At 39.6% G+C, this 27,423-nt stretch overlaps 2 protein-coding genes across 2 annotated transcripts in view; both read right to left on the minus strand.

Annotated features, from left to right (window-relative positions):
- Positions 1–12,625, minus strand: part of bbs12 (Bardet-Biedl syndrome 12) — a 43,576-nt gene extending 30,951 nt beyond the window's left edge. Inside the window, exon 1 of the mRNA XM_084009824.1 lies at positions 12,540–12,625. The gene's annotated coding sequence lies outside the window, so the exon portion shown is untranslated. The remainder of the gene's footprint in view (positions 1–12,539) is intronic.
- A 5,352-nt stretch (positions 12,626–17,977) lies between these two features.
- Positions 17,978–26,989, minus strand: adad1 (adenosine deaminase domain containing 1 (testis-specific)). The gene is made up of 13 exons (XM_084009588.1): positions 26,904–26,989; positions 26,118–26,318; positions 25,817–25,957; positions 24,650–24,820; positions 24,304–24,375; positions 23,598–23,723; positions 22,858–22,981; positions 21,656–21,826; positions 21,334–21,409; positions 21,097–21,253; positions 19,096–19,330; positions 18,629–18,761; positions 17,978–18,307 (listed from the first exon to the last, which is right to left on the minus strand). Exons 2-13 carry the CDS (start codon positions 26,296–26,298, stop codon positions 18,194–18,196), a joined length of 1,701 nt encoding a protein of 566 aa, XP_083865714.1. The 5' UTR covers positions 26,299–26,318; positions 26,904–26,989; the 3' UTR covers positions 17,978–18,193.
- Positions 26,990–27,423: the final 434 nt, after the last annotated feature.

Raw genomic sequence — 27,423 nt, forward strand, 5'->3', positions numbered from 1 at the left:
GACAGAAAAGTGACATAACACTGAACACAAGTATCATATTCTGATATAACTATGTTACATTACAATATTGTGGCGAAGGATGACCTCTGCGGACAGTTAAAGTAGCTGTCTCAGAAACAACCAATCAGAACCACACAATTTTAGATTAGAAATAAGAAGAGAAGTCACTCTTATCCTATAGACATTTCTTTAGCCAGTTATAATCTCTCCTCAGCTGTGAAGTCTTGGGCTGATGGTCAACGCTGCTGCCTGTTCCCTGTCCTGACCCCATGGAGCTGCTCTTTCCCTGCTCTGTCTATTGCAATAATACAGATACAAAAATATTGCAAAAGAAAAAGTAAATGTTTTGTATAGAATTGAAAATAGCAGTTGTGAAATAGCTGTGGGAGTTAATCTCTAAGTCACTCTTATACTATAGATATATTTTCTCAGCGAATAATTATCTCTCCTCACCTATGAATCCCCAAATTCCCCTGCATGACTGTCAGTGCCTTCTTCTCCACCTTCTCATCCCTGTTCTTTCTATTGTAGCAATAAAGATTATTTTGGAAAATGTGCAAAGCAATAGTGAGCACACATTCTGAGCAGAAATTAACAAATGGGTCTATTCCTAGCATTAAGTAAAATAAGGTAAAATCAGGAACTTAGAAATGTAGGGGTTGTATTACAGCAACAGTTACGTGTATTTTAAAAAGGGGGAGCCCGTTGCCGATTCTAGTGTTAACTGCTATATTGGCATCGAATTAATTTGATATGATTAAGCTAACATTAACAGGCAACTAACACAGTTGGTTTTGAATAAAGAGTGCAAGTCTTTTTGCCGCTTACTGGCTGGTTTACTGAACATTATTTCAATAACAGTGCTGCCAGCGCACGTCTCAATTGTGTGACGCGATCTGTACTATGGTTTTCATGGTGCATTTAAGGACAGCTCAGAAAAACGACATTTAACAAATGAATTGAGCGGTTGTAAAAAATGCGGGAGACATGTCTCCCGTGTACCCCGCGTCCTCTACGTGCCTCGATCCATTACACACACTCATTTGAATTGCACTTTGACAAATAATAAATAATACGCTTATAGTACTAGATTATAACATTTTTTCTTTTTAATGTCAACCTAAGCTTGAGATTTGTATGTTTTATTGCAAATACATATCGGCTATACAAAGATGTTCAATAATTGATGCTGTTTTTATGAGTCTCACTGTGAAAATTCCCCTATGGGCACTAAAAGGTTTTCATACCTCCACGTTAAAGGAAACTGTGGTGAATATTATCCACTGATTGTGGTGCGTTCAGCGAATGTTATCCACTGATCACATCATGATGAATCACCTTTAGGGCCAGTTTGAACAAAGCCAAAGCAGGTGTAGCCCACATAAGCCCAGAATTCAATAGATGTGTATTTGAATTATTTGGTTACGGTAATTTTCTAGACTTCATATCTTTATATTTATATATATATAAATAAATCGTCTTTTCTTGATTTCCTCTCTCTCTCTCCTAACTTTTAATCTGAAAAATGATACATGCATTTGAATGGCAATAGACCACTTTTCAAACCCCCTCCAAGCAGTATTAATGTTGGCATTACTTTCACAAAGACAACTGGAGTGCTTTCAGTTTTCCTCAGAGCCTTCTACTAACAAAAATGTATTCAATATATGATATTGTAATGAATTCCCTATTCTGACGACAGCACGGCCTCTCTTCCTTTCCTTTAATGTTGCACGCAGGCACTCACTGTCTGATGCTGCAACCGACACAACCACTATGCTTTCTGGCGACTATTTTTTTTTACCTTTGGAGCTAGCGAGAGTTGACAACACTGCACAGGACACACTGCAGTTTGTCTTCCACAGCTTCGTGCTGTAAATGGAGAGACAAAGGTGGACATTGGTGACACTGGTACCAGAGTAGTGGGCTAAAACATTTGGTGAATCAGCTTTTCGCTAATATGCTTTTATTTTTTATATCATTTTATTAATGTATTTTGTGTTTTTTTATTTTATAAATCTTGTTTTTATTTCACACTGTTACTACCATTACTGTTATTACAGCTTTTAATTCTATTTTATTACATGTTTAACATTTTTATTGTCTTGTGTGCATTGGTCTCACATTGTTGAATTGTTAACTTGCTAAATTGCTTTGTGTTATCGTCTCAATAGCCGAACTTGTTCCGTCATACTTTTTAGCACTTTGAACTACACTGGATGATCTTATATGAAACAAATAAAGTTTGATTAATACATTCATTTTTCCTGTAGATTGTACCTGATGGCAGATAGAACTGCATAGTGAAAGCAAGGGTTTTAGGGAAGCAATCTAAACACTGATGGTGTCATTATTCTATAGCCATTACATTGTGCAATCAACAGTTATTTTATAATGACAAGTCATTGCAAAAACATGTTTATTGCCAGTTTAAATTAGACTTAGCTTGCTTGCAAAACAGATAAACTGAAGATCACACACAAAAAAAAAAAAAACACAATTTTGGAACAAACTCAGCATTCAGTCATTATCTCTGCATGTTATGACGTTAACATAATTTAACATGTTTTTCCTTCGGTGAACTGTGCCTTATTTAATAGTGAATCACTTAAAGATGGATAGTAAAGATGTTCAGAAATGTTATAAAAGAAATAGCAAGTGTTTGTTAATGACAAACAAGTCCGAACAGAGCACACAGAGAAAGAATGAAAAACCCTGTGTACCACAAACCAGCGAAGGCCAACCTACTTTCATAAGAGTTTAAATGGTGTGCTTCAATTGGTGACTTGAGGGATTTTACCATGTTGTAGTAGCATTGTAAGAAAAAAAAGTTCCAAGAGTCATCTAAAGGAAAAAACAACGCTGTATGCATTAGGCGACACACAAATAATTCAGCCCACCCTTTCCACCCTACAGCTATATAAATTACACAGGGGGTAAGTCGAGCAACACAACACCTCCACTCGACAATTTGCTTTTCACACTGACAAGCCTTCAGGCTGAACATGGAGAACTTCATTAGGATTGCCTTTTGGATAACTCTCTCTGGTTATCTTCAAACCGAATCACAACCCATTGTGAACGACTTCAGTGCGAACTTTATTCTGAAACATGTTACATGTGTGAGTTACTTTAAGCCAAATCTATTTCGGCTGCTCAGTTTGCTTAGTTTCTACCAGTTGCTAATACAGTCCAATGTTTTCTTCTGTCCATACAGGAATCAGAGTCAACATTCTTTGCTCCGACGAGTGTGGAGGTAAGGGTATATTTTATATTGTAAAATTTTAGTTTTACAGGTCTTCAAAATATAATGATGCATTCCAAGAGACTTCACAATTAATAATGAAATGTAGTATATGTATGTACTGTGCCAAATACGGTGATTATGATGGTGATGAATTCTGGGTAGTCCCCATCATCCAAGTTGCTCAAGTGTCAGGGTTTAGAAGAGCTTTTCGAAACCACATGTAAAGGTCCTCTAGTACAGGAAATGAGCTTGGCAGGTGCTGCTACTTCACACAGCTGTGACAGCTTCTGTGTGACTTCTCTGCGCGCAGCAACAAGCATGCCTCAGTCAGAGCAGGAAAATTAAGCTAGACCACCTCTGTTTTTCACACACAGAGTCAATGCATTACCACGGCACTGGACTGTGTTAAAAGAGAACTTATCGGAACAGCCAAAACGGAATGTGAAGACCCGGCTGGATACATAAACCTGGCTCTCGAAGTCTTGGACCTTCAGATCGAAAACCGAACGGATATGGGCTATGTAAGTATTTCTCACCACTGTGTTGCATAATCAAGTGCCAATTTTTTGCCTCAAATGGGCTGAACTCCCTTATTGTCTTTGACAGGCATTGACAAACTCCACTGAATGTGCCTGTGAGAGATGGCTTCAAACTCCCTTCAAAGAGTTTCTGGAGAATGCGGTATCTTTACTTCAGCTTGTAAAAAGTGAATCGTCTGAGAACCATAGATTGTAAAGCAGACAGATTTTGCAAGAATACATGCTCGCGTTTTCGGTATTTTTTTTGTAAAACTAGCAACATCTGCACATGTGAAGTAGAGTGATCTCGGGTATATTAATGATGCTGTGATTCTGGACACTGCTCTAAAATATTTACATTTATAACCATGTCATTGCAATGTGGAGATGAGGCAACTACTCATACTGAATGTATGTATTATTTTTGAATGTATGCATATTTATTATATATAAATGTCTATTTTTTTCCTTTATAATTTCTATGAGAATCTGCTGTGAAATGTATTTAAAAGTTCTCAATTTCCAACGATGATGCATTTGATGTAAGCTTATTAGCTCTGAATGTCTATTTATATATTTATAATATTTTATATGTTTGTTCTTTCGATCTGAGGTATAATTTAATAAAATGTTAAGCTACTCTAACGATTTGTGATTAGTACTTTCACACACCAAAAAAAAATCTGCTGTTGTATTCAGAAAGAGGTGGATTTTTCTGGCCTTTCAAACCACAAATAAAAGCATCAACCAATCACATTGTAGGTACAATATATTCTATGACAGAGGCTCTCTGAACCAAAACGACAAACTTTGATAACGCTCAATTTTTACAAAGGCAGCACCTTTCACAATAAAAGCCTTAGACATTTGCACTGCATAACTGTTTACTAAAGGGAACTCAAATTCACTGAGAGCATGAAAGGAAACTCAATAAAACAGCTTACAGTAGCTTAGGCTATGAAACGATTTGGCTCAGATGGACAAGCCAGACGATCCGAGTCAATAGGATCCCTGTCGTTGGTCCACTGCCTGCGCAAATCTACTCAATTTTTATTGAAAAAGTGCAGCGACTGTCGCTAATTTACACCGCTGCCGTTATGAATCGTCATGAATGTCACATTTTCTTGTCATTTATTCATCTTGCCCCCAAGATGACATTTTCTCTCTTGCAGTGATGCAAGTAATGTGGGAGAGGAATAGGTGTATGGCCTCTGTAGGAGGCTGAATTTCCTCAATGTTAAGGGGAACTAAACTAGTCAAGCTGTCCATAAGAAGTTTTATGGAAAATCAAGTCAGTGATTCATTCATTGTAAAATTATTCTAGGAACAAAATTGATTATGTAGTCACAGTTTAGCCATTTGTGCCAAAAGGTAGTTCCCCTTTAATGTTTGCCAATGTTAGCAAGTTAGTCATTTTTGGTGTCATAGTACAACAGCATAATAGCCAAGACATAAAATGAAAATGTTAATTAAAAAAACATCAATTGGATTTAATATTTGCCCCCTTTAAGCCCCTAATCTCCACTCTTAAATATAATCTGAATTACCCATGCTGTGTCCATAATCATTATCACCTTTAATTTGTTGCAGACGTAGCCATTTATTTCCATTTTAGTTGTTGAAAAGTATTGCTGCATTAGCAAACACCAGGATTTCACTGCACCGGATATCAGTGCTTAACAGGGGGTTCCAACACAAACCATTTGATCCTTAGGATATATGAAACTATTCACAAGCGTTTTATGATCTGCCGCCTTAATGGTTACTTTTTGTTTATATACACATATATATATATATATATATATATATATATATATATATATATATATATATATATATATATATATATATATATATATATATATATATATATAGGTAGGGGGCTTCTCACCCCTCATTCGCTAACATTACATCGATATCAGAGTAAGCCTTTGCTCCGTTGATTTTCCATTATTTATTTTAGGTTTTTTTTTTTAATGTGAAGGTATGGTAGGTACATTTAACGTTGTTTTCTCGCTTAGATTTTTCAAAGGTTCCTGAGAAATAGACACTGTACTATCCGATAACACCGTTATTGTAACCAGCAAAAATGGTTGTGATTTGCGATGCGTATGTCAGCGAACTGTCTGACATTAGCACGTTAGCCTACGTTAGAAAGCCTGATGGTACAGACACACCAACTCCGGCAGCAGACGTCAAGTCAACGGATCCCATTCATTGTCTATGTAGAGCAGGAGCTCCGCATGATGGATACGGCACGTCGAATTGGCGGCCCTGTCGCCGTACGTGAATTTGCATAAAGTTCGATGGATTGAACTTTATGCAAATGCCGTCCGTCCAACGCAATGCCGCCGGCTCCAGAAACTTCGTTCAAACTATCAAACTAGGCAGTGTTGATCAAATATGAATCCAGATTCTGTTACTGCACTACACATTTCCCGCCTCAAATGTTTTCAGAAACATGCTTTAGCGTGTAGTTTAACTGTAGAATGAGATCGTTTGTGGCCCGGCCGCCATGTTGGAAACGGCAGAGCAAAACTCAAGTCCCGCCCACTTCGCAGGACGTCTATCCAATTGATCCAACTTGAACACAGAACTGCCCACTCGCCGGTGCGTTCGACGGTCCGTTGCGTCGCTGCCGGAGTTGGTGTGTCTGTACCATGACGTTTTTGAAGCGTACCAACGTCACTCCTGTCTAGTACGGCATCAAGGCAGCTACAGACCCGAAGATGACATGATTACACGGGTTGGCCAAACGAACAAGCTTGGAATAAATATTTATGACAGCTTGCGTTCGCCGATTACTTGGACGCCCCCCCCGAAATATTTTTATTGCAGATCTCCATGAATCACACAAATGACCTTTTTCGGAACAAAAACGGCGAATTTCGCCGAAAGGTGACAAGTTTGCATCCCTGAAAATCTTATGCACTGATCAGCCTCAATGGAGCAGTGATGCAATCCAATTTTCCCAATGTTGCCCCATCTTCAGAAGCAGTGTTTCCCACACATTGGCGAGACTATGGCACACTGCCAATGTCTCAATGTTCGCCCAAAATTATTTTATCAAGGCAAATGGACTTAACTAGCGGCTCTAATGATCGGCCTAAACAGGAGGGCAGCAGCGCTTATTATAAAAGGGAAATCCTAGCGGCATGTATTATATTATATTTAACAGTATTAATAATAATAATAGTCATAATAAACCAGCCATCCCCAATAAGCGGCCCGCGGGCCAAATCAGACCGTGTCCGGCCCGTGCGGACCCAGTGACACTGCAATAACCTGCCATAAGGTGAAATAAAGAGTTCGGTAAAGTTGGAAATATATTCACAGATTCAAACTTCCGGGATCAATAATTCTGAAGTGAAACGTTTTTCAAACACAAATGATGCCTCTGTCCCACCGTTATATCATAGACTACGAGCTACAAGGACCAAAAATAAGCCGTCCTCTGAGCTGAACGGAGAACATTGATCTCTATGTGAAGCCGGCAGCCGGGCGAGCGCGCAGGGAGCGTCTGCAAATTGCAAGACAAAAGCAAGACGCTGCAAACAAAAATCATTAGTAGTATTAGTAGTGCTGTTATTTTTTGTTGTTGATCAAAATGGTCATATTTTGTTGATCAAAATATTCGCCAAGGGCATTCAAAGAAATCGTTGATATTGGACTCATTTTCTTTCAAGTGTGCATTTTTTTACTACTTTACATTACTTTTCTACTATATCTGCCTCTACAACCAACTACCACTGGTAGTACTAATCATTACAATAATATTACTTCTAATAATAGCAGCAACAATAACAACATTTGTAAATGGTCCTCATTTATATAGCGCTTTTATCCAAAGTGCTTTACAGGAATGACTGACATTCACCCATTAATACACACATTCACACACCGACGGCGGAGTCAACCACGCAGGGCGACAGCCAGCTCGTCAGGAGCAATTGGGGTGAGGTGTCTTGCTCAGGGACACCAGGCACTCAGCTAGGAGGAGCCGGGGATCGAAACCGGCCATCTTGCAGTTGCCAGCCAACCCGCTCTACCTCCTGAGCTAAACCCCCCTACATTTGCACGTAAAACAATGTTTAGTGGTCCAATGAAAAAATTTAGCCCTCGACTTGGCAACCTGGACATAATTTGGCCCTCAGTGAAAACTAATTAGGGAACCCTGTAATAAACTAATAGTTTAAAGGCTCAGCACTGTATTTTAGTCATTTTTGTTTTCATCTTTTCTTGAATGCTTAACATTTGTATCAGTACCAGCAGTTTGTAAGGAATTGGTCAGTAATTCATGCGTCATTTGGTTTCTCAAAATTCACTAAATTGATGCATTAAAATGAAATGTATTCAAAATCTTCTCCCGGGGTGGGCATGCCCCCAGACCCCCCTAGAGGATCACCAACCCCCCCACCATAGTCTCCAAAAATCCTGTGAGAAACACTGTTCAGAAGACACAATTTTGTTCAATCTATAGATTGTTTTATGCATACCTGCAAACTAATGAGGGTTGAAAAAGGTGACAAACTAAACCATTGTAGGGGGATCTGGGGGCATCCCTCCCTCAGCCCTATTTTGTGATTTATATTAACATGTAAATTAAGCATTCTGGTGTACTAAAAGAATAAAATAAAAGGAAAAGACAACATTTTCTTCAGGTAAAAAAAGACACATTTATTAACACCAGTTTTCAAATGGTTTTAGAGCGCCTCGAGTGTATAAAACTTAAAATTAACTTCAAACTGGTCTAGTGGGGAGTTGTGGCTGCTGAGCAAAAACAACTCATTTGTTCAACCATTTGGCCTCAACAAGCCAGAGGCGGCAACGGAGGTGGTCACGTAGTGAAGATGTGTTACCAGGGCGACACGCCACAAACGGATTTAACGAGCTCAAAGCACAGACCCGAAGATGATAACACGCTGGTAGTTATTCATACGAGTCCGCCGTTGTACGCATCGACATGTTTATGATGCACAGCAACTTCGCTTGCGGTTGAAGAGTTGTGTAAATATGCGAGATGAGCAAAAGTTCACCTTTCGTAGTTGTTTTGATGCATCGAGCTAATCAGATGTCCGACACTTACAGAAAACGTCACACGGCCGATGCTGTGGGACGTCTCACTCCTTCCGCAAAGCCGGAGTGCTATCTAAACGCAGACAGCGTTATGCAAACAAAGTTTTATCTAAACGTTCCAGTTCGCCCTGCCTCTCCTTTCCGGCATTACTGTGGTCTGTGTAAAAGGGGCTAGTGGTACGCCCCCCCCCCCCCCCCCAAAAAGAACCCTTCGGATCCACAAGATTCATATAAATTACTTAGTTTTGGTTAAAAACGTCAAATTTTACTGAAAGGTGACTAGTTTGCAGGTATGTTTATTTTACAGGTTTGTCACGGCAAGTCATCAAAAAGAGGCAAAACATTTTTAATTATTAGAATAATACAAACACAAAGTTGTCTGATGTAGTGCAAAAATAAAACAGTAACATATCTGTAGGGTATTAAGAAAGACTTTTCAGACACGTTATTGTGTTATTCTGTTAAATTAATGTCTCTTAACGATAATGGGGCAGGACTGTTACTGTATATTATTAGCAATAGCCGCTAGACGCTAGCTTAATGACAACGGTTTTACCCTTATGCCCTGTAAAAAAAAAAAAAATTACGTTGGTACTGTTAACTACAAGATTTGTATTTTTAACTTTAAACTGCAATAACATTATGAAAGATCAATCTTTTTCCAATTTTTTCCCATTGTTTTCATGAAAAGGTTATTGTTTAATTTATATCATGATTTAATTAATCACAATTAAATATTAACCCTTTAGATGACAGTTTGGATCATATACCATTACCGTTTTTTTTTTTTTTCACTAAAATGCCCTATTCTAAAAACAAATTTGACTTTGATTATTAATAATATTACCGGCTGACCCATCTGAATAATAGTTGAGAAGATTGACTTTGGTGCATTATTACTTTTTGTGTAATGTCAGATTGAACTAAAACGTTACTTTGGTAGTGTTAACTACAAGATTTGTAGGGTCACAAAACGTCATAAAACGTGGTTTTAATGGTAGTCTATTTTACAAATTCTGGCCTCAACAGTACCAGTGTAACAAAAAACATCTCACACGGTCAAAATTCAATGCCGTTCATTAATCGCCGCATAGCACTCTCTCCCTGTCATTCTCATGTCACACACACACACACACACAAATGCACACGCACACACACACACGCACACGCAAACACTGGATCAATATTTTTAAAAAATAGCAAAATTCATTCAAAAACTGATTTTTATCACTAGGGAACAATCACACCCAAAGTTATCGCAATAAATGCACACCCAACTACACAAATTTCCTTTAAGATTACCTAAGGGTTAAAAATGTAATGTTAAAAAGGGAGCTTTACTGGCTCTACTAAGACTTTACTGAGGTCCTCATACAGACAGGAGGGTCTGTCTTTATGACACTTCATGACACTTTGTTGTGCTACTCCAAGTCGCCAGCACGTTAGCATTGTTAGCATATCAGCTCGTTTACATCGTTAGCCTTTTCCCTGCTCGTTAGCTAAATACTTCCAAACGGCACTTTTGCATTGTGAATTTTCCAACTAAATCTGGTCTTGAAGGCCCTCCAGCAGCAGGATTACCTGTGTTATAGGGCTTTTCCATAGTCACGGCACGGCACGGCATGGCACGGCACGGCACGGCGCGTTTTTTTTTTCATTTCCACTAGGGTTGGGCTTAGGGTACTTTTTTTGTAACGCCTCGGCCCTGGTTCCAAGGGGGCCGAAGCTCCACTAAAACGTGACGTCAGCCGACTGCCTTACACGGATTGGCCAACGAGTGTCGTCACTGGAAGCGTCATAAGTGCGACGTCCGACCAGACTGTAAACACAACTCAACCCCGGCATTTTTAAAACTGGCTGCTCTGCGACAACACGTAACCCGTCATACGCCGCCTGGATTCTTCTCTGGCTCTCTTCTTAAGCTCTGTGTGTGACAACAAGCCACAGAGCGAGCAGCAAATACACGATCGCCTCGGTGTCCTCCATTGTGGGTGATGGTGTTATTGTTTTCTTCCCGGTTTTGTGCATGCGTCGCACGTAAATGACGTCACGGCAGTTTCGCAGCCGTGGTATGACGACCCCACCCACGTCGAGGAGATACTATGGAGGTACTAGTTGTAATGGAAAAACACCCAAAATCGGCTGTGCCGTGCCGTGACTATGTAATGGAAAAACACCATTAGGTCAGCTCTGGCTTAAAAACGTAAACTAGCTTTCAGCTGCTAGAAACGGAGGTGTGGAGCTGCCGCTGACACAGAACTTCACCAGCAGCGTTGCTGGTGAAGTTCTGTGTCAGCGGCAAAAGTATTGATACATTTGCAAGTAAGTATCAAATATAGTACTAATTTTTAGTGTCTATTATTTCCTGAGTATTTTTGATAACCCTAACTATCAGTATAGAAAACATATGTAAAAGGTGGCACCAGGAGTGGAGACAGTTACCTCCCCAAAAACACTGAGCACTAATTAATACCATGGTAAGTTCCTGCTTCTTCTGTCAAATGGGATCTTTCCAAATTCTTTGCTCATCAACCACATCACGGAAAATCCTATTTCGAGCCCTTTATGTCACTTTCTTGGGAGTCATGGGTATTCTGATGTCACTTGTTTTATTGAAATATTGAACACTGGATTTCACATACAAGATGTCAGAACTAAAAAGCCGCCCAGGTGGCTCATGGAATTTGTAATCCAGCCACGATTTACAAGAATGAAGTAGATATTACACATCCTCCTGCACAGCACCTCTTTATAGATGGGTCTCAAATGTTTTCACTGTGTAACCACATCAAGAGGGTTGCACATCCTGTTTATTTCTAAACTTGCTAGTATCACCTCGGTGACTGATAGACTATTTTACACTGCATGAATCTGCCTGTTTGGCGAGAACAGAATCAGTATTTTCATTCATATTCTCTAAATCCTCATGGCATTAGACAACTTAAGGCCTTTACTCACCTATGTAAAACCTACTACATACAAATGACCAATATTAATAGCATGAATGTCCATAAGGCACACCTTTAACATTACATTTCAAGTGGAAACATGAAATATCCTAAAAGCCACAACAGATTCCAATCCGACAAGAATACGAGAGTTGGCAAAATTTAAATACACAACATTCAGATGATGCCAAGATCAAGTCAAAAGTTAACTAGGAGTTAGCTGCCTGACAGATACATATGCACAACAGAGCATTAATGAAGTCTAAAAAATGGACGATTAGAAGGATTTTTGTGAGACTTCCCTCCTCTGGTTTAGAGGGCAGCCAGTTACTAGTGTTGATCAAAATGTTTCCCTGCTAAATGAAAAACAACCAAAAGGAATTTTCAACATTAAATGATTACAACAGCTGCAAAAGGAGGGATGTTATTCACATGCAATGTCTTTAAACAAGCTGGCCTTTTAGTATAACATTTACTGTGTCATGCCAACATTACTTTATCAATGTACTGCCATGAAGGGTTTTCTGGAGCAGAAACCTACTCCGTTAAAAGTTAGATGTATTCCAATATAACTAATCAGCATTTGACAATTTTATTAAAATGCCATCCTGCCTTAAAATCAAGCAGTCTAAAAAAGGTGCTATCAGAGTTTGGTGCATTGCACTTTAAAAAGTCACTCTGCACCGCCTGAAAAAACAAGAACATATAAAAAAAGAGACAAATAAGTATGAAACCTGGAGCTGTACATACAACTGAAAGGCTTGATCCTTGGACACAGGTTCCATGATGCACTGGTAATTCCTCCTGTTGCCCACACTAGTAGGAAGTAAACACACCACTCCATCCAAAGACTGCTCTAAACTAAGTAGTTGATGCACTCACTGCATCGCATACCCCAGGAAGCCAAAGCATTTCCTGCTTGCTTATATGAAACAACAGAGAGACAAATCAAGTATTTGCATCAATATAAGGGTCAACAAGTTTGAATCCAGTGACAAGCAGCCAGTTATTTGCATAACAATATGCAAAGTCCAGACTCTTCTCTATTCTGCGCCTCAGTGGTGGAACGAACTCCCGACTAATGTCAGGACAGCTGAGTCATTTTGCCATTTTCCGAAAAAGGCTCAAGACTGACCTGTTCAGACTTCACCTCGACTAGCATGACCCACTAACACCCCCCCCAAAAAAAAAAAAAAAAAAAAAAAGGCCCCGGGCCCACACCAAGTGCACTTGACCCCAAAATCCATTTTTTTTTTATTTTATTTTTTTTTATAAGTGTGAACACTCTGTACCACACTCGGCAATGACTCGTCAATCCGTGCCCGAGTCCACGTGAAAAGATGGTCTCTAGGACGGATCATATGTACTATGATGTCGTTTTCGTCAGCTGTAAAAAACAACCAAAAAAGAATTGGGCCGCTATTTAGAACATGTTGTCATGGTTACGTAACTAACATTCAGACATGGCTGCAAAAGGATGTCTCTGTAAGTTCTACAACCAATTATGGTGGTCAGCTGCGGTGCATGCCATAGCTGACCAGGAGTCCGGCCCTCTCCTGCAGGAGCTCTGCTCCCAGGGTGGGGAATGTAGGGCTGGGGATATATCAAATATACTCGATATATCACGGCTTGTAGTCTGTGTGATGTAGAAAATGACTAGATCGTGAAACTCGAGTATACGTCGTCACGCATATGCTTTTAGCTGCGGACATTTAACTCCAGGCTTCTCACATTGATTGACAAATGTGATCATATTTGTGTATCTAAACAGACTAGAGAGATGAAAACAAACAAAAACAAAATGAAAAAAATAGCTCAGAATCAACAACAGCTGAGCAGAAGCGCTCATCGACCGTTGCGGAGAAATACGCGTCTGGTCTGCGCAGGGGGGCAGCGGCTGCTTGCTCACTGCTGCTACTACTCACTTTTACACAATTTAGTGTTGTTTTGGAACGCCATGTGAGTTACAGCATGCACAAAAGTGCATTAATTTCTTGTTTCGAAATGTCTGACATTTTTGCACAAAACGTGCACTTTCTGTTTTGAAATGACAATTTTATGTTTGTGCCACTCACTGTTTAATAAATAGTTTTGTTAACTTTGACTTAGTTGTGATTTCCCCTTTTTTGCATGAAAGTTTAAAATTGGCAGATATTAATGCAGTATGAACAAGAATGTTTTAATGTTGACATATAGAATCATACTGCTGTGATTGTATGCATCAAAGTGTTAATTCAAGGCTAAGGCAAAATATAGAGATATATATCGTATATCCTGACATGGCCTAAAAATATTGCGGTATTAATAAAAGGCCATATCGCCCAGCCCTAGGGGAATGTGATCGTGAGACAGCGCTGATGAAATGTTGAGTAGAATTTGATTTGAAATGGATTATTTCCTTTACAATAGAAAGGTGCTCATGGAATAGCTTTCTATAAAAGGTGGTAGTGTCTGGAAGGTAACCGTAACAACATACACAAATGTTGCAAAGATGATGGCAAAATCACACTTATGCCACTTGGTGTTGGAACGATCTGGAGTCGAGACGCAATCGAGAGTTCCTCATCTCGCTAGTCAGTTTCAAACAAAGATAAAAAGTCTTAACCACTGAAACTCTTCCTGCAACAATACATAACCATTTTGTCATGGCTTTTATCTGCATGGATTATACCATGTATCTATTTAACCTCTTCCATTGATTCATGGACTTTTGTTTTTACCGTACTGTATTTTCTTTTTATATAATGTTTGAAGTCGAAGTACATTCGAAAATCTATCCCTTTAAAAACAAAACTGAAAGCCACAAACAATGGCAATAGTGGTAAGAGCACATTGCACTAGCACATGGGACAAACATTTCCTGTCCTAGCTCATGGTTATCACTGCCAACAGAATATCCCTCTTAAACTGTGTAAATCTATAGTTCATCTTCGAGGTCAAACATACATGTCTTTTTATCAAACAACTTAGAGATTTGGGTAAAATTTTGGGTGCAAAGTACTATACATTATTGTTGAAAGATGTTTTTTCTAGAAGGTTTCTAGTGCCAGACATGTGTTGCATGCCTATATCACCAAAATCAGTGTGATATACTAAAAAGTGATGAAGATGTATAAACAGAACAACGCATCAGCTTTAAGATTTGAAGTACTGTCTCTTTTTTCATTGTGAGCCTGTCTGTCGTCTGGTTTGACAGCTTCCATGAGCTTTTCTAAAATGTAATTTTCTGTAGTTTTTGGTGGATCTGTGGATACAATAACAAGTGTTCTGTTCTGACATTAAGTGTTTTTTGTTTTGTTTTTTGTAATATTGGCATTTCTGCAAATATAAACATACTGACAAAATCTGTTCATCGTTTATTCAGGCAAGAATAACTAAAGACCTTTTACTTTGTTTTAAAAAAAAAAACAAAGTGGGATAAAACAGAAAAACAATTAAACTGGCCTCTTTGTTTTTCCGTTTTACAACCAGATCTGACCGTTATGTTTTATGTTTTCAGGTTTGTGATATTGTACAGAAAATGCAGTGATTGCCAGCATGCAGAATAATGATGGAGATGCAGCCTTTGTATGTTAAACGTGTAGAAGTTGTGGCTGCACTTCGACCTTATGTTGACTTTATTCCTGAACATTCAAGTGGAAAAAGTACTCTGAAATAAGTACTGGGCTGCAGCATGGTGCCATGCGGTGCTCAGTTACCACTGTAAGGAGGCAAACACCATGTCTGTTCATTTGTTTGGGTAGACTCATGTACAGAGATGTTAACCTGTTCCAATGATTCCTTCAAGCCTTTAGCCGTTACTCTTTACCATTATTGCACTTTGCTTTTGGAGTCAACTTGGCGAGGCACCCACTTCTCCTAAATAGTGTCCATTTGTGGACAATTTGTACAACTTGGACTGGTGAATACCGTAAATCAGGGATGCCAGGGTTACGGCCCGCGGGCCGGACCCGGCCCGACTGTACGTCACATCCGGCTAGGGTTGTCACGATACCAGAATTTCAGTAGTCGATACCAATACCTGTGAATTTCCACGATTCTCGATACTAATTCGATACCACAATAAAAAATTAAAAAAAACAGGACCCATGTACTTTTAAATTCACTAATTTATTGAAAACTGCTTCAAACTGTCAAGTATTTAACACCACTGTGCTTTAAGATCTTTTTGCACAGAATTTAAATTGCAGTACCAGCTGCCAACAGACCTATAGCCATCCAGTATAAAAACAAACAATACTGTGCTTATAAGGCACTTTTTGCATGTCGGCTTGTTTGAATCAAGAATTGCTCCGGATTCATCCGCCTCGAATGCAAAATATTTCCACACGCGACTCTTCGCACCTGTCTTGTCGACGAGCCGACGTGTTGTGCTTTCGCTTCCACCTGCTGAAGCCATCTTTTTCGAAGACGGCAAGTTTTCTTCTTCAGCGCCGCTTACTGCTCTGTGCTGCTCACACGCGTATACTGCCCCCGTCAGTTCCGCCAAGAATCGACACGGCTCGCCGAGTGAAAAGTTGTATATTCGGTTCTGACGTTACCAGAAGAAAGCAAGTATCGAATTATTTTTTTCGTGTCGGCATCGAATTGGTACCGAAGTATCGGTTCTTGTGACAACCCTACATCCGGCCCGCGGGTGATAAGGGGAGAATATTGTTTTTAATTATTATTTTATCTATTTTTTTTTTTAAATATATACCGTGAATCCTCTAATACTGGCCTGTATTCTATTACCGGCCAGTCACATTGGCCGGGGCAAGTGTCGACAGGCAGCGTTATTTCCACCCTTCCCATTCATTCAGTCAGGTTTGCGTCGCAAAGATTTTGGCTGAGGCTATATTAAAGGATTTACGGTATGCCCTGCAATGCATTCGACTCACGGCGAGTGTGGAGACGGTGCGCCGCTGCCTCCCGCACGCTCTCGAAAATCTTTTAAACTGAATGTTGTCGATCTAAAATAAAGACAGATTCAGCACTGCATAGCTTATTTCTCGCATAAAATGTTTTCAGAAACACGTTTCGGTGAACTTTTGTCCTAAAATAAGAGAAAGTTTCCAAACGAGCCGCCATGTTGGTCGGTTTGAAATCAGGGAGCAGACAGGACAGCTGTGAAAGTGATCGTCCAATCAGGTGCAGCCATGAAGTGTGCACGTGATTGTATGAAGGAGAGCGCCTGTCAATCATCCTCCTTTGTAATGTATGTAATTTAGGCCTCATTGTGAGGCTATTTTGCCTTCATGAATAATTTCAAATAGCCTACCTATCCATGTGTTGAGTCAATGTTTGGCCTTTTCAGTCCGAAAGTGTAATCCGGCCCCGAGGTCTCACTTGAAAAAAACCTGGCCCCCTGTCCAATTTCACCCTGGCATCCCTGCCGTTAATCTTTGAGATTACTTTGTGACCACTTCCAGTCTCATGCAAATCAACAATTCTTGATTGAGGGTCTTCAGAGATCATTTTGTGAGGCATGATTCCCAACACCAGATGCTTTTTTTGAATAGCAAACTCAAAATGTTTGAATGTCAAAGTAGCTCTACACCTGGCTCCAAACTCATTTCATTGATTGTACTTTTTGGAGTGATTACCTCAGCGTTCACTTACTTTTCCCAGCAGCTCTAAATGTTTAATGGCCGTGTTCAATAAAGTCATGAAATATTGGAATTGTTTGTGGCATTAGGTGAAGCACATCGCGTGCGTCTATAGATCAGATCATATTTTATGACCAATTCATACACAAAACTAGGACATTTCAAAGGGTTAGCATACTTTTGCTTGCCACTGTACCACTAAATCCTAAACACTATTCCTTTAAGTCAAAACGGTGACTATGAAGCAAAAATGTGATTTTTCCCCAATGAGATGAAAAACAGTGACTTTATTGAGCCCAAACTTCAGACCTCTCAGGACCACAAAGGAAAAGTTCAAAACCAGGATGCAAATGTTATCATATATTGTAACATGCTCATTTCCATTAAACTATGGAAGTAAATATTATTTAAACAGTAAAACAATGTAAACAGTGCATGCTCTGATCAAAATTAACAATGTGTATACATCAATAAACTGAGAGAAAGAAACGTCAACCAGATAAGCCTGTGGTGGGCTGGTAGGGGTTTGCCTCTAAACATCCCCCCCCCCCCCCCTTTTTTTTTTTTTTTTAAACAAATGCATAGTATTTGTATTCCTCTTCAAAATCTGACATAATCCTGAGGGTCAAAAACCATAGACAGCTTTCAACACAAACCAGCTCTTAAACAACAGCAGGGATTCAATGTAATCCCTTTAGAAATAACAGAAACATATTACCAGAATGGTAATGTTCCACAGCAACAAGTGCTTTTTAAAAAACTGAACACAACTGGTTCTAGCATGTTGATTTTTCCCCCAGCTCAATGTGGTTTAATTCACATGTTGAAGTGATCACTAACCGAAAGCTTGACCAGCCAGGGACCAAAGCCTTGCTGCAACAGGTACGCCCTCAGCACGTTCTTGGCCTCCTGGTATGGCTTCGCCATCCTCTTCAGTGACAAAACAACAAAGAAGTAGAACGAATCACAATGATTCTTAAAGAGAACTTTTGAAAAGAATAGATAAAATTATCAAAAAATGTATTTTAAACATGAACTGAAGCAGTGATGTGTGTGATCTCTATGCCTGGAGCTGATATCTCAAAGGATTGCAAACTGAACATATACGGGTGTCAATTCATTCTGAAATAGGTCTGCTTTTGATTACAAATACAGAGAAGCTCAGTAGAACAGTTCTACCGCTGTTTATGTTGTAATACAAGAGTTACTTTGGTAAACATGACATTGTGGGGGAGGAGCTGCTGAGGTTACCTTGGCTTCTCTGTAGGAGCTCGTTCCCAGCAGGTCCTGCCTCTGGGCCTCTTTGGCCACCAATTTGAAGCGGTGGAGCATAGCTGCTTTGCATAGGCGGCTTGCAAGGGCAGGGCCACTCTTAAAGGGGGATCTAAAACAGGAATCAGTGCAAAGAAGAGACTTTGATGAAAATAAATCCCAGCACAACTGACTGACAGGGAAACTTCTATTTATAGGCTGCATTGTTTCAACCTAGAAATTAATGTAATCAGTTCATCCATTTCTCATTTGTCATTAATTATGCTGTGATTGACAGTAAGCTCTGATTTTTTTTTTTTTTATTTCAAATAATTGCAATCCAATCCAAAACAATGTGAAAACCACCACCAAACATAAAACGAGTTGCCAGCCAATATGACAGAATAGCTCCATGAAAAATGTGGTGGCAACAGATGACTCCCTACTTCCTAGACAGTCATCCTTACTCCTCTACGGTCTTGCCCTCCAGGCCATCCACAACCTCCAGGGAGCTGTCCCCTTCACTCCAGTTGATTCCGTAGGTTGATTGGCCTCCATCGGCGCTGTTGGTAGCCACAGAAGGCACCAAGCTGATGTAGGGCGTCATCATGCAGTAGAACATGGGCAGCTGGGAGGTGATACCCTCCACACGCTGGCTCACAGAGATTTTCATGCCACGGATATCACTGCACCCCATGTCACCTGTAAGATTTTAATTAAATATTATATTACATCAATTAAATTATATTTTTTAGCAAATACCTACAGCATGTACACGGAAGTGGTACTGCAACAAAGGAGACAGCTTGAGTGTTGCAAAAGGGAAAAGCTGCTAAAATCAGAGAAACACCCAAGTAAGAAAGCGCAATGTTATGTCAAAGTGTTGTCTGTGAAGAGAAGTCACTCTCCCCACTAGACTAGTATTAAGTGATGTCCACTTATGATTGGATTGCCCCAAAATGCTTTTTTTTTTTTTTTAATTCAAATGCTTTTTAAAATATTTTTTCATGCGTAAACATGTTCTCTGGCATTATATCCGATCCATCTCGCGTTTATATTTGTGGAAGCTTTGACCAGATCTAAGAACTCAGTCATTCTTTATCCTCTCAAACTGTTGAATAAAGGTGTACTGTTTTGCATCTGTACCTAACATGATTGTGGAAATAAAGGGGGTTCTCTGTAGGTCAGAAGTGATGTTAGTGCAGGAAATGAGATGTGAGGTTTCAATTGTTCAAAGAAGGTGTCACACGTGACAGTGAATGTTCCAGCAGGCCGTTTGCAATTTTGTACCTTTGACTGCTTTGTGTGCGTGTCTGCAACTGAACCAATAGTGTCACCTAGCAATGCACTTAACCACAGTAACAATTCAATTCATCAATCATGTAGGTGTTCTGTGCTACATTTTCATATCCAATACAACACATTTTGTACTTTCCCTTTCTTATAGATTATGTGGGTCATATAACCATTATGATTATGAAAAGAGGAGAAGAGTCACATGGAAAATCATACCCAACACTTTTTTTTTTAATTGACTTGGAAACTTGAGTATTTGTCTGACACACTTGGAGTCTTTGGATAGATATTAGACATTTTTCTGGCTGTAAGTTCCTGTACCACCTGTCCACTATAGACGCATCTTAAAATATGCAGTTTGCAAGGAAGTCTATAATTCTGCTATGATTGTCTGACCTCAGAATTTGAGTCAGGTGACACGAATAATGCAATGCAAATTACACAAAATCACTAACCAACAAAATGTGTAATTTGAGTGATTTGAAATATTTACAAGAGAAAGAAGAGAAATTCGTGTGACACTAACAAAAACCTACAAGTGTAGCGATTTTCCTCATGCTAACACTGATGTCCTGACATTGTTGAATCAGAAATGGATGTAATAAAATATTGTAACCCTCAGTGGCCACCCAGAGTGCTACGCTAACCCATTTCTACAGAGACCAGAAATTGGTGTGTATAAATAATGGACTGTCTACGGCACAAACAATGCCTAGGTGACGTTATGTTGAGTGCTGATGGAGCAGCGACAATGTTAGTATATAGCCCATCAATAATGTATGAACTCCCTTCAGAATCCAAGTATTTTAAACAATGTTTTGTTTCATCTTGCAGACAGACCGGACAAAGCATGACTTCCGCATCCTTTTTGTAAATGTATTCAATCAATTATGTTACGTCTATTTTTGGTTCATACCACTGTAGTATCCACACAACAGTGTTTGGTTTTCCAATGCATCTCGGACTTCCACAACATGTACAATGCATCTCTGACCCCCAAATTTGTGTTGTGGAAGTCCAAGATGCATTGAACAAACAAAAACGACTGTACAACACGAACAATGTAGCAATATCGGAGGTGTCAGCCATGATTTGAACTGGACTAGGGTGGCTGCCTTTACATTTTCTTTGAAGAAATACCCTTCTAGTCTAAGAAGCATGACTTGACATACCTATGAGGATGCTTTGGACATAGATGGGTTCAATGAAGTGGCTGAGTAAGGCTCCCTGGTACCCCAACACCTGCCACTGAGTGAGCTTGTCTGTCGTGGACATGCTGACCACCTTGAGGGAGGAGTGATCAAAGGCTGACGAGAAAACTGAGAACACCTTTAAAAGAAACAAATTGATTTGTACTTAGGCAGCGATGGTGCGGATCCCATAGATGAGAGAAAGTAACAGTTTAACACCTTTCCCTCCACTGACAGGTGTAGACTGATCTCGTTGTTGACTTGCCATGCCGAAATGGAGAGTGGGTTCAGGCGCCTGAGAATAGAGCACACAGCTGAGGAAAGGCTAAATCTGATTTGGCCACTTTTGCTGGCAGTATAAACGTACCCATAAACACTAAACGGCTAACAAACACTGCCACATGAGGTTGAATGCAAAACAACTGGCAATATTTGGTTTTCACAACCTTTACCTTACTTGCTACTTCTAAAGGACAGCATCACTTGATCGGCAGTGCCTCATGATAAACTCTAAAGAATAGATAGACAATCAAACACTCACAGCTTGGACGGGATCTGAGCAGCACCCTTTGGCAGTTGGTTAACATAAAGGTGGAGGGTGATGCCACTCTTCAGGCCGAGGAGGCCACTGCTGCTGTTCTCTTGGAAGATGGACTTCTCCGTCAGATTGGCCGTTTTGCTGAAGAACATCAGCAGGTGGCGGTACAGAAACCTGACAGCACAGCGTGAGAATTGATCATGATGATGAATATATGTGTAAATATGTGCAGTAACAGTTTCTAGACGTGAAGAACTACACATTACATCTTAACCCATGAATAACTAGTAAAATATCTTATAATCTTTCATTTGAGAGTGAACTATCTTCAAATAGCAAAATGTATTTTTCTTTTTTTTTTTCCCTCTCAAAAAGCCCAAAATAACATCAAGAAAATGTTGTCACGACTCAAGCCTATTCATTTTACTGTCAGGAGTAAATAAACCAAAAGATAGTCACATTTAAGAAGCTGGAATCAGAGATTTTTTATGACCAATTGAATCATTAATTATAATAATTAACTCATTTAATTACTCGAATGACTAATGGATTATCAACATAGTTGGCAAATGATCAATTTGTTGCAGCACGAAAATTAATTCATTCTAAAAGTGAAATATTTCTAAAACTTATTGTATCTCAATCTTAAACCTACTGTACTAGTCCAAATCAACACATGGAAGTCAATATTTAAAACCATTAAACCATGCAAAGAAATAAAAGAGACATGAATCTGCAATTAGTGGTTATCAGACATGTGTGAAATTAAAGGAATTTGACAATACAAATCATAACATTCATTAGATCTCAGAACACCTGGAGACAACTGAACAAAACATTTAAAAAAAAAATGCAAAATGCACTCACATTGAGAGTGGGTCAATGCACACTTACTCAACAGGCAAAATGTGCTCATTTAGTGCATCATCTGCTACATTTTACAAACTTCTCAGTATTAGAGGTGTTTAAACTTGTGTTTTATCTGGATCTTAGGGACCCGTGCAAGAAATACAGTATTTTCCTTGACTTGCAAGACGGGTTACACAAAGTGAACAACTTTCTCAAGTATATATATTATCTGTAATTATCAATATTGTTATTAACACTTTCGCTCTTCAGTGCATGAAACTGCACAGGATATTTTTTTCTTTTCTAGGCATAACACGACCCAAACTATCTAATGTACAGTTCTGTTTGCTGCTAACCTCATAAGTGATCTCCTCGCAGTGACTACTGCATGTGAATCGTGCACAATCCGTCCACTGGAAGAGGCACTCTGTTTGGTGTTGTAGTTCCCTGTGCCTACAGCAACCACCTCACATCCGCTGGCTAAAGGGAGAGGAGTTTATACAGAGGTCAATGCATTCATACAGGTGTGAGATTCATTTTCTGAGCAGACCTAGCTTACAGTTTTTTATATATATAGTATACATAACATGGGCAACAAAGTACCATTAACAGCTGTACACACCGCAATAAATACTATATTGTAAAGCTTATAAGGTAACTGCATTCATATTTGAAGTGTCTGATGTTGTTTTGTTAATTTTTAAAATGACATACAGGGTATGAACAAAAGGTATATGACCTCTAACCTAAAAAAAAAAAATACTTAAACTGAAACTGTGACACAGGCTCCAAAACATTCTCATCAATACTGTGGAAGCATCTTTGGATGAATTAGACCCTTCACGAAGCCTTGCCCCGAGCAGGGTCCAACAACTATCTGGTTGTGCCCCATAGAGTCTAATGCAATCGTTTGATAATTCCTTCATGTTCAGGGTGGTAGTCATGGTTAAACATTGTGTAAGAGGGATACTCATTATCCGAAAAGGATGGAAGGAGATTTTGACGTTTGTCACTGGATAGCCAGAATCTAGCTAAACTGTTTACAAGTCAACCTTTAGACCATGATATCTTCCAGCTTTTGTGAGAGCACACTTACAAGTCTGAATGATGAATGCTGCTGTGGTGCCTGCACAGGGAGAGAACTCTGGGTGGCGGTTCATCAGTTTAGTGAGCTGATCCCTGACAGCGTGTGGAATCTGGAGGTTGACAGAACTTGTCCTTTCTGAACAGCAAGAAACATAATGAAGAAAAAACAATCAACTGGGCTTTAACTGATCTTATTGTAGACACTCCAAATGAGAAAGGTATGTATGAAGATTTGCAGATTCTATAGTAGCACGTGTTTGTTCAGTATTCCTGCAGTTCCCCCATATACTCCATACAGTAGGGTCCTCAAATATTACAACATTACTCATTTTTTGTTTCTTTGGCAATATTTTGGATTGTAGGATTTGAAAAGAAACAATTATTATGAAATAACAGTGCTGATTTTCAACTTTAATCAACATAATAATTCAAGACATACAGCAAGACTAACCAGCTAACTAATGAGTGTTTTAGGCCAAACTGTATTCATTGGAGAAACAAGACACCAATCAATCACATCAATCCAAACAGGATACAATGCCTACACATTTCAGCAAATATGGATGTCAACCCCTCAAATAAACCTGAATGTGAGCGCTTGAACTTTATCATTCCATTTTTGAGGGACAGAGTACTGAGCTAACAGAACAAGAAAAATGCTGTTGTCCTAATATCTGCCAAGAGAATAAAGTGAGTGAGAGCTGTAAAGAAATTACCATGAATGGCTCTGCAAGGATGTATGTCAGAGACAGAGGGCTCCTCTTTTACTGGCAGTGGTGGAGGGACATCTAGGGAAAAACAGGCATGGAAATGATTGAAGAGGAGAGCCAGCGTATAAGATACGTCTGCTGACCATTTTAAATCATTGTCCTCTACCGCCTAGAACTGCTTGAGCTTAAGTTGAGTCTGTATCATGTTAGCCATTAGTCTGTTCAGTTTGTGTCTCTATAGTCTTGTTTCTTATTCTAACCGTCAACCTACACTGTATAAATAAACCTTACATGTTTTTTATGCTGTAATGTAATACAGAAAGACATACTGTGATTAGCATTAGATTCTAACCTGATGTTTCAGGAAGGACAGACTTCAGACTTTCCAAGGTGGGCAGCAGGTCCGGCAGAGCGAGCTGCGCTGCTTTGAGGCGAGCAGCCTTCTTTGTTATTCCCATGCCAGTCTTGTACTCGACCCCATCAATCACCACACAAAATGCGAAATAAAGCCCTGATATGTTGCCTGAGAAAACAAGAAAATGAATGGTGAAAAATGCTCAGCTCTGGCTGTGGATTTGCTTTTCCATCAGCTACTAGTAAGCAGTCATATTTTGGCTTCATCTTCATGTGAGGAGCTGAGCCTGCAGGTTTCATCCTTACCAAACCTCAGAGAAACCTCAAACTGTGAAAGAAATGAAATCAGTAGTCATAGGGATTACTATATTTGGCTCTTTTTGGCTTTAATCTCTACAATAATTATTATTATGACATGAATAGGTGAAACTGAATTTGTCCCGTCACTTTCACAGCAGCATCTCCGCATATACCTTGCACTTGACACACCAGCACAAACACCGACGCACTGGATGTAAATAACCTATAACTAATAAGTAGTGCTGCATCGGACAGTTCAAAGCTTTGGAGCTTCATTGGTACCGTTATTGTTTTTAATAACTTACAGGAACATTGCATGCAATAGTTGACCTTCAATACCTCTCCATCAATAAAACGAGATTTTGCACAATATTTCTGCATAAAAGCCTATTAAGGCATTTTTTTCTCGCCACTGTCGCTGTAACGCTTGCCCCTGGGTGATGTTGGGACTTTGAAATTGTATTGACTCTGGAAATCTTGAGCGTGTTCTAGTCCTGCTCAATGTGTTAAGTGTCCTGAGATGACTTCTGTTGTGATATGACAATATAAATAAAATTTAATTGAATTCAAAACACACAGCGAGTAAAGCTGCGCTGCTTATTATCTCAACCACTATATCACAAAAATCTCACTTCTGCATTTGCTACTACTAATGCATACAGCTAATGAAGTGGACAGGTCATGACACCAGCTCCAGGCTGGCTGGCTTATTTATTGCCGACTTGAGTTACTTTATGGAAGTTAAGATTCACGAGACAAGATTTTGATGCAAGTTACATTTAAATACATTTCTCATCAAGTATAATCAATGCTAATGGCCTTTTGAGGCTCTCTGAACATGACATGCTGGGAAGCTTTACTGTACCTGGAGTCACAGTCTCCTTCATTTCCAGGTGGAACTGCAAAACCTGGGCAAGCTGATGAAGCACAGACACTGCATCTGTCTCGCCTTGCATGTATTTGTCAATCAGCATTTTAGGTGAAACCGATGGCTTGTTAGCATAACCTTGGTGGGTGAAATAAAAGTGTGGAAAGAGCACATTCAAAATGTTACACCTATATTGATTTGTCCATTTTGGTTGTAATAAATGATAAATTATCACTGACGACAGATGTTGCTGATAAGAATCCTGTGGGATTCAAGCAAATCACATTGTGAATCTCACCGGGTTTATATGTCCTTTTCCCTTGTTGGCCAAAGGCATCTCTGCTCGGACCATTGGAGGTAGACAGCGGTTCATATGATTTAGCCAGTCCTGACGGGGGAGGAGCATTCTGGATGTGTGGGAGGATGTGTGCGAAAGAGACTCCTCTGGAACCTCGATGTGATCCATGGGCTGGAAACATCCTGAAAGCGTTCACAGTTACTGAAGAGGGGAGAAAACTAAAATGTACTGAATGACCAGAAACCACACCGGAAACATGCCAAACACGCATGTTAAGGTTCAAGGCCTTCTATGCAGTGGCCACTTAAACTATTCAACAAGATGGAAACGAGAAAAATATCCTTAGCTGAAGTAACTACAATTTGAGAGTTTTTGCTTCGTCATCACTTAATAGCTGGCTAGCATAGTCAGTTCAATAATATTGGCTAGCTTCATGGTAGCCACACATTAGCTCCCATTTAACGTAACATTATCTTTGCGTTGCCAGGGGACTTGCTATCATACCGCATTTTTATAGGCTTCCAAAACAATTATAAACAGCAATACTCAATGCTGCAGTTCCTTTAACTTTTGTTAAAATTACAAAATACCTACGTTTTATCTCTGACACGTCTGGTCGCGTTTGTAAGGATAGACGTTATTAGCGACATGCCGCATGCTAAACCAAGCAAACATCGCATTTTAATCTCCAAACTCACCACAATTGCTGCGTAAATTATCAGCGTATAGTTACATTTCAACAACAAACAGACACATATCGTATAGATATTTTTAAAAACTACTGACTTTTTGAACGGCTTCCTCCGTTGAAGTCGAGTCTCACCGGGCGCGTGGAGCAGAGCTCGAGGAACGAGGGCGTGGCCGCGTGCGTGTCTGACTCAGGTGCGTTTGCGCGGTTGTCGTTTGATTGACCGCGAGCCGTGCAGAGATCGTTTGCAAAGAGGACGAATAACACTGTTCGGGAAATTGAGATCGCTCTTTCGTGTGGCGGTACTGTCTCGGCGCCAGGTCGAAACTACAGTTCGGGTTGCACGTCAGTCGACCTGGCGTCCAGAAGTACGTTGCTAAAGAAGCTGTAAATCCATTGGTCAGTTGGTCTGTCAGTCAACCACTTTGCATCTATTGGATGGACTGCCCTGACATTTTGTACAGGCATTCCTGTTTCTCAGAGGATGAAGTTAGTGCGTTGTTGTGCCTGTGCTTACAAGTGAAATAAATGTACTTCTGTCAAATGGACATTAAATTTGGTATAAACAAAGGTCTCAATGACATCCTCTGGATGAATTGAATGGTTGTGTTATACATT

The sequence above is a fragment of the Eutrigla gurnardus genome, assembly GCF_963514095.1.
Source record: "Eutrigla gurnardus genome assembly, chromosome: 5".
Lineage (NCBI taxonomy): Eukaryota > Metazoa > Chordata > Actinopteri > Perciformes > Triglidae > Eutrigla > Eutrigla gurnardus.